The sequence below is a fragment of the Pyrus communis genome, chromosome 5 (genome assembly GCF_041283825.1).
Source record: "Pyrus communis isolate YQ-2024b chromosome 5, ASM4128382v1, whole genome shotgun sequence".
NCBI lineage: Eukaryota > Viridiplantae > Streptophyta > Magnoliopsida > Rosales > Rosaceae > Pyrus > Pyrus communis.
In genome coordinates this window covers 3,300,055-3,308,877 of record NC_142569.1, presented here as the reverse complement: position 1 = coordinate 3,308,877, position 8,823 = coordinate 3,300,055, and the positions used below count along the sequence as shown (strand labels likewise).

At 36.4% G+C, this 8,823-nt stretch overlaps 1 protein-coding gene across 2 annotated transcripts; it reads right to left on the bottom strand.

Moving 5' to 3' along the window:
* Positions 1-675: 675 nt before the first annotated feature.
* Positions 676-3,430, bottom strand: LOC137722755 (GDSL esterase/lipase At1g28610-like). 2 transcript variants are annotated; one of them, XM_088693780.1, is made up of 5 exons: positions 3,051-3,424; positions 2,709-2,939; positions 2,234-2,382; positions 1,889-2,165; positions 676-1,006 (listed from the first exon to the last, which is right to left on the bottom strand). In XM_088693780.1, exons 1-5 carry the CDS (start codon positions 3,310-3,312, stop codon positions 774-776), a joined length of 1,152 nt encoding a protein of 383 aa, XP_088549906.1. In that variant the 5' UTR covers positions 3,313-3,424; the 3' UTR covers positions 676-773. The 2 variants fall into 2 exon arrangements, with proteins under 2 accessions (XP_088549906.1, XP_068317942.2); XM_068461841.2 differs by lacking the exon at positions 676-1,006 and adding an exon at positions 1,119-1,615 and having other exon boundaries at positions 3,051-3,430.
* Between the last annotated feature and the right edge of the window lie 5,393 nt (positions 3,431-8,823).

The following is an 8,823-nucleotide window of genomic DNA, read 5'->3' as shown; positions in this document are numbered from 1 at the left end:
CATATTCATTTCGTTATAACATTTGTTCAATATTTGAAAATTGATCTTCTTCATAATTCTCTCTTTTTTAAGATCTTCTTGTTTTTGTCAACAATTTTAATCTTAAATTGCACCCGATATTCATCATGAATATGTGTTTGCCTTGTTTTGGATAGTACTTGCAACCAATTTCACTATAATGTACTTACAATTGTTTTAAATATCAAATGTTTATTAGCTACATATCCATTGTGAGTAGGGTGTTCCATGTGGGTATAGTATCAAACTCAACGATCTCATATAACCAATCATTTTAATGTCATGCTTAGTTACAAATATGTGGTACCAGGCTCAAGAACGAATCCATAAAATTGATAGATCTTTGACGTCTCTATTGCAGAGAGAGATTCTTGTGTTCGGCCGTATAAAAAGGAAGGTAAAGTAGTATACTGAAGGGCCCTGCTTCTTCAAGGCTATTGTATAAAATTGCAACTCTGAGCTGGCTTGTGCAAAGCAAGTCAGCATTGGGAATTGCCATTATGACCAAATAGTTCTGAAAATCCTATTAGGACGGTAAAAATGTTACTTTTATCATATTTTATATACCACAGTTTTATCACTTTTCTATTAAAGATAGGACTTACTCTCATTTAGATAAGAACAATTCATCACATTTATCAAAAAAAATGTTAGAGAGACTATCTAATTAGATCACATGTGTAGACAATATAACGTGTCACCAACAAAACCAAACTAACACTTATAAGCACAGGTGGAGAAGTACACAATACATATCACAATGTGGAAACACACAAGGAACTAATACAAGGATCGGTGTAATTTCCTTTCAACAAAGCATTTGTTATCCACTTGTACGCTGCTTCAGTAAAGTGGATACCGTCCCAGCTGATAAACTCTTCAGGATTTTGACAAGCACTTGCCTGTCGCATACCACATTGTGCTGATGAATTGTAATTGTATGTCCCTCCTCCTCCGCAGCACGCTTTTGGAGTTCCCCCGATAAATCCTGCAATTACGCGATGTGTACACAAGCTATATTTCTTTTGCTTTTGTTTATCTGTGTATGCCAAATTGGGACATGGAGCCATGGGGGCTCTAATAATTCAGCAGGTCGATCATATTAATGAAATGGACCTTTTTATTTCTTTTTTTTTTTTCATTTTTTTTACATGATACAAGTAGCACATGTAGAGCGAGATTTGATGACATAGTTGCTGGTGCAAAGCCAAACACAATTAACTTCTTGAAGTATAAGCCTCTTAAAATTATTGATGCAACTTAAGTAGACTAAGTGACATCAATAAATGGCACAAGATAATTCCTTAAATGGCACAAGATAATTCCTTGTGTGATATAAATGGGAAAATAAATCGGAGGCCAAGTCACAGTTGTGACACACAGGAAGTACTAATGTGGGGAATGCTATAATTTCCATATAATAAGGCCTTGGTTATCCACCGGTTTGCTGCTTCAGTACAGTGCAGACCGTCCCAGTTGATAGACTCTTCAGGGTTTGCACAAGCACTTGCCCCTGGAAGACCACATTGTGCTGATGAGTTGTAATTGTATGTCCCCCCTCCTCCACAGCATGCTTTGGTTGCTTCCCAAGTAAATCCTGCAGTGACGTGAATCCGATGATTTATGAAAACTGAGAGGTTCAACATTTGAAACACTTCCAAACTTCATGTACCTTTAACAATAATCGTAAAAATTAATTAAAAACATTAAGGCTATTTGATGATCATTTCGTTTTTTTTTTTTTTTTTTTTTATTAAAAAAAATTGAAAACTTGCGGCCATTACTTTTAGTTTTTAGTTTGTTTTTAAATTTTTTAACGAAAACTAAAAAATAAAATGATTAGTAAATGAGTGCTAGAGAGATGTTGTACCAAATTGTTTTGGAGACTGATACAGTTGTAACGTAGCACTGTAAACATCTCCATAAATTATGTTAGCATGAGGATGAAGGCTTCGAATCTGACTTAGCTTTATCTGAAGCTGCTCATTGTGATACTCAGAAAACTTGTTTAACCAAGTAAGACAACCAGTTGAAGGATCATATTCACTCTCATCTGAACCCTCATAGAATGTAAGATAAGCAGGGAGGCAACCAATTGGAAAGTTGCCTGGTACCAAAAGTGTTGATGCCCCATGCTCAATCAACTCCTGCAGAGCAATGCAACCATAAAAATTAAATCATAGAAGCCTACAATTTATATGATTTCAACTCTTACATTGATAGCTGAAGCCATTGCTTCTATCACTACTGGAACAAATGTTCGAACAATTTGAAAACTGTCTCCTGCAAACAACGCATGGGTGTAATCGTTGCCTCCAATCGGTCCCATAAGAACTAGAGAACTTGAGAGGAGATCCCTGCAGTCTGCAAATCAAAGATTAAAAAAAAGAGAGTAACTGATCAGTCACATCCAAGATGAAACGTTCACATTCAGGCCCCAAGTACAATTATTAATTGGAGTTGTTATTTATGTGGTAAATGGGGACAAGAAACAACTTGAAATTGTAAATTTGCATTTTAACACAATCATTGAAACTTACTTAGAAAGAAAAACTAGTTAAAATTTACTGCACCATAATTGTAGCAAAAAGTTTACTCTACAATTCTAAACGATAGAAATGTCGTTTAGTGTTAAAGTTAGAGAAATTAGACACATAATCTAAATGCTCATAAAAAGTTTGGTAATTGACCTGAAGTTGTATTGCATAAAGGTGATAACATTCCTTTGAACCAATCCAATTGAATTCTTAGAGAGAAGTTTGTAAATTCATTATAATGTCCCATTTGTTCAAGAAAGTCAGTGTCAAGTGCAGTGGCTCCTACTACTGCAAAATTCACACCCTCTTCAAAGTTGCGCACAGTTTCATTGACGTTCAGGATTTCAAAATAAGGTCGCACAAGAGGAAGTCCCAGAGATTCAGCTGCAAAAGATGAAGCCAAAAAGAACCTGATTATTTGTTAAATGAAAAAAATATGATTAGCATGGCTTTTTAATGGTATGAGATATAGATAAGTGGATGTATTGCACATGCCAATGAAGTCTATGATTAAACGACCGTCGCAGCAGCGGCCGGTGGGGTGATGAAAGAATTCCTCCCCATATGGAGGGAAGAAGAAGTGGAAAGGTTCGTCATGGTGGTCAAGGGCGTTGAGGTATGAGTTGCCTGTATCAGCAATTGAATCCCCAAAGCCAATGATTGAAGTGTAGCAACCAAGCGCACGTGGGATGATCACAACTGTTCCGACGAGGAGGAGGACGTTCATGGTCAAACTTGCCCGAATATACCAAGCCATGGATCTCTCTCTATCTCCTACTCTCACTTACACGCAGCTTCAGTTATGTATATATATTAATATACAAATTGTGTGTGTGTGTGAATAAGTACACGTATTCCAAGTAGTCAAGCGCCATATGGTAACAATAAATTCGCGTCTCAATTAAATGCATGCATGAAAAACTACAGAACCCAAGTAGTCAAGCGCAGCTTGCAACTGTAAGTCTATGCGAGGAGATAGCTGCCTTCCAACTACAAGTCTATTAGAGGAATTCTATATACTGATATCCCTTAATTTGCTTATTAACCCCCACGTGCGTCAATTTCTACAGTTCGGAAACAACTGCCTGCTCTAAAAAATTGGCATCAAACAAAGGAATTTTACCATTGTCTAAGCTGGACATTTACCCTCATCTATGCAAACGGCCAACAATTTGTTACCATCGGCTAAATGGCGACTTGAAGGTTACCATTGTTTTAGTCATCTGCTTGCCTAAATTTCAGCCATTCGTATAGGAGTTAAAGTAAACCTTCTATCGCCCAAAATTGAGCAATAATCAATAAATTGTGCCAAAATAATGATATTTTGTGGAGAAAAAAGAATTACCTAATTAAAAACAAAGCAGTTATTAAGAAGGATTTGAAACTCAGTGGTGGTTTATGGCTGGGAAAGCCAGTGATCGGAAAAATCTCCGGTGCAAGAGTAGACACGACGCGGGGTAAACAAGTTTTCTCTTTATTCTATTGAAATAAGCTTCAACTTTCCGCCTCCAATATGAGGATTGGGGAGAGACTCTCTCATGTTATCCTAGGACCCAATTATGTTAATTTTTTTTTTCCAGTAAATTATATCTTTTACAGTTTTACTCATGGGTCAGTTTGAATCTCTGCAAATTCTTTTGCTGGACACGTTCTTTTACAAGTTTGCTGCCTTCTGTTGAATGTTGAACCAGAAAACTGAGTGAGTTTGGAGAATTAGTGAACAATAAATCAAGCCCAAACATACAAAATGGAAAAATTAGTAAAACAATTCATATGAATGCATACCAAAGCCAAACCTTTCAACAAAAGCATCCCAAAATCATCTCCTGAAAAACAAGAACCAAATGAAACACTTCGTCAATAAAGTTAAACCAAATCAAGCATCCAATTCAGACTTAATTTAGTTTATCTCTTTCCAAGAAACTAAACACATCCAGGAAAAAAATGGGTGTCTGAAACCCTAAATAAATAAAACTGCAACCAAATTATAAAAAGAATTAAGAAAATTTCACTCTTTAAGCTATGCTCGTTTTTGACGGACGAGCCAGAGAAGATGCTAATATTTTCACGTTATCACACATTATCACAATAAAGCATTGAAGAGTCCAAGTGTGGCAACTGTGAATCATACAACAAACTCCACAGCCAAGTGAGTTCGCATCATGCTCCTGTGATAGGCCTATACTAGGCCTCTGCTGAAGAAAGTGAAACCGTTCATTACCGTCTCATTGTCCTCCATGCCCAGTGGCGGATCTAGGATTTTAATATTGGGTGATCCTAATATAAAAACACTAAGAAAAAAAAAAGATGAACATTAAATAATTAAACGATGAACTACAACTTTTCTTTTACAGTTTTTGTATTAATTGACGATGATTTTTTCATGTAATATTGTTCTGTATTTCTAATTATACGCATATCAATTAATCAAAAAAAAAAACATATATTGATGAAGCTAAAAAATATGAAAGAACAAACAATATAAAAAATCATGATAAATTAATAAAAATTATACTCTATTATGAATTTAAAATTTTATATGTTTATTTAGATTAAAATAAAAAACTAACTTAACTTACTTAAAAACTTTGGCACAAAGTACTACAGTGTAATAATATTTTTCTTCACTTGTAAGTGATAGATTTTAAGTTTGATTCTCACTAAAACGAATTTGAATTACATTATTGTTCACTCATTGTGAGGCTAAGTCTAACTCTTTTCTTCTTAGTTAGATAATAAAGTTTGTTCAAAAAAAAAAAAAAAATCCTTAAATTTAGGAAAAGGGGAATTAAATGGTGGTAGAGAAAAAGACAGCAGACAGAATTTGAAAGTCAAACACTTGTATATATTTAATAAAAAATGTCGAGGCGTGCGTTCATTTAAATGACTCAGACATAAACACTTGTGAAAGTCGAACACGTGTTTTCAAACTGTGTATCAAGGCACACCTTTTTATTTAAACGACATGGCCAAAACACACCGTTTCATTTAAAGAAAAAGTAGCCCTCTTGTTCATCTCACTTATCCAAAACACACCGTTTCGTTCGTCTTCTTCTTTTGGTTTGCAGGATGACTGAACAGTGCAGCGGCAACTGCTCCTCCTCCACCACATACCCAGACTTGGGTGGTCCTCGGAGGTCCGTTTTTATGGCTCATGAGGAACACTCATGTATATCATGAAATTTCGTCGACAATGGTCAAAAAACAAAATGCTCCTGTAAGAGAAGTGGTTATGTAAGGTCTCCAAATGTCACATTAATGTATAAGGGAGAAGGGACCAAGAGAACTAGAAATAGATCACTCGTCACAAGAAGAAGTCGTGTTTGTTTAGCCAAAGGGAAAATTAAGGAAGCTTTGATAAAGTTCTAGATAAGAATTTCAAACGACTAGAAGAAATGTGGCCAAACGATGATGCCAAAAATCGGAAGAAATGATAACAAGATTACGAGATGGCTTATTTTTGGGATGGGACTGTTTAGTGGCCAACACCACAAGATAGTAGAGGCCTCCATGTTGTTTACCCAAACCAATCGTCTTTTTTGTAACTAAGAGCATCTCCAAAGGATATGTCAAATATGATATGTCAAAATTTTATTTGATGACTGATATAACAAAATTGAATACCAGTGCTAAATCTTCTTATTTTCCAATGAATGTGTCAAATATTTATTTTATTGGGCCTAGAGTTACATTAACTATTAAAAAATAATCAAAATTTGTTTTAATTTGTATTATATTGGTTGTTAATGGGATCCACGCATTAAAAAAAATAAATTAAATATATTTGATTTCTTCTTTGTTTACTGTAAAAAAAAAGGCAACTAGAAAGTAAGGAGTCAAATGACTCACGTACCACATCATATATGGCATATCCATTGGAAAACACATGAATGTCTTTTAATCTTATTTGACATATTTGACATCTCCTTTGAAGACGGTCTAAGTCATCCAAAATACGTCAATACGGAAAAAAAAACGTCACAATAACTCAGTCCTATTGTAATCTTGCTTACGGACGGACATAAGGTCAACTTAAAGCTAGAAACACCCAAAACATTTTTCAATCGAATATATGTATTTCAAGGTAAATTGCCAATAGAAGTGATAGGAGCATTCTCTCCGCTAGGTAACATAACCGGTGGCAGTGAAGTTTTGGTGGTGGTGTCGAGCAAGTGCTGGGAGGACGTGTAGTTCGTCGCTTCACTATCAATGAGCCATTGACGAGGGTGCTCTGAAGATTTTGATAAAATTGGTTCACTGCCTGCGACATTGGTTTGAGGAACAGTTAACGGCGTAGTGCACTTGTTGTTTGTGATGGAAAAGATCTGTTGAAATTGGGTGTCAGAGAGAAATTTGCACCAGGTTGCATGTATATATGTGTCTCCATTGGAGACGAATATATGAATGAAAATGGGATTAGAGCTCTTTGGGTTGCTTCCATTTGAGCTTTGGTCGTTATTACCATGGCTGGAATTGACGACACAAAGTAAGAAAAATGAAAGAAAAAAATAACTAGCAGTACAGGCTCGAGGAAAATTGATGGAAGCAAGGCAGAGCAGAGCAGAGCTAAGGAAAATTGATCGGTGAACTTTGAAATTGCTTCCTGCAGTGAACACTGAACTGAACTTGCTTCTTGGTTGTTGCTGGACTTAAATTTGTAATTGCATCTCGGTTGCTGCGGTGAACTTTGTAGTTGCTGCTGGATAGTGGACATAACTTTCTGTTGGTTGTAGGCTTGTAGGCTGTAGCCTCTGATTTAAAATGAAGCGCAGGGCGGAAGGCCTGTTTACAAAACATGTTGTTAATCTGGACTCGAATTTTATTATTACTGGACCCATGTGGAAAAAGGCCGAAGGCCTGTTAACTAAAATTAAAAACAACAAGACAAAAGGATCCGTGGACCTGCAGGAACTGGTCCGTATGAATTGGGTCGGGTTAGATCCAGTTCTATTTCTTAAAAAAGCAATCCGCCCCATCCCGCCTATTTCATTTACAAACAGGTCATGTTTGGTTCCTCCAATTTCAAACTCGGCCCAGCCTGAGCCCATCCCTACTTAAATCTAAATGATAAAAAAATTAAAAATTAAAATATTTGGACGCATAAAATACACACATTCTCTAATAACATGTGTACTCACTATTATGTAGGGACAAGTATATACAAATAACAACACCACCCAAGAAAATAGCTTGGCAATTGACCTGTAGATGTATTGCATAAGCAAACATTTATGCTCATCACCATTAACTCTCGGTATGCCCATCATCCATTTCAAAGATTGCCACATGTAATTCGCAATAATCTTAGTTAAGCTCAATTTTTTTAATTTATTCCAAATCTTTTAATTTATTCTGCTCTAATTAATTCAATCAATTACTTCCAAATTGACTTTTATATGATATTCTCTCTCTTCTCTTTCATGCCTCCTTGAAACTCTCTCCCAAGGGGTTTTTCTCATTTTCCCCAGGGCTCCGAACGTTTCTGGGCGGGGTTGCTTTTTCCGGGCCTCTCAGTTGTCCGGTAGCTGAAGCCCTGAAAAAAGCAGAACAAAAATTTGAGCTTTTGAGGCCAAAGCAGCGGCTGCTTTGAGTTGCACGGTGGCTGAAGCAATGAAAGTAGGTCGATCTTCCCCTATGGAGGGAAGAAGAAGTGGAATGGATCGTCATGGCGGTCAACGGCATTGGTGTATGTGTTGCCAGTATCAGCAAGTGAATCTCCAGACCCAATGATTGATGTGTAGCAACAATTCGCATGCGGGATGATCCCAACAATTACGAGGAGGACGACCACGACGTTCACCAAACTTGCCCTAGCCATGGAAATATCTTTCTCTCTACCGCTGATCGATCGAGAGAGACACACACTCCCTCTCTTTTAAGGTTGACTAATTTTTTATGAAAATGAACATAATTTTTGTCAAAATAAAATTATAGCAAGTGCTGATTCCTTAGGCCATCTCTAACTGGACGAGCCATAAGATCATAGGCCAAAAGGATAGTTTTTTTTTTTCACAGAAAACTCATCTCCAATGGAGGTATGGGTAAAAAATTCTTGGGACAAACGGGCCAAAATCCAGCCATATGGCCAGCGAGCTGGCCATCTTTAGCCAACCAGCTAGCCTCTTTAGTTGGGCAAAGCTGGATTTTTTTTTTAAGACCAAATTAAAAAAAAAAAATTTAATTTTTTTCCTATAAATACATAAGACATTTCTACACCATTTCTCACATCATTTTCACCCTTTCATGCTATCCTATCTCATTTTATTTC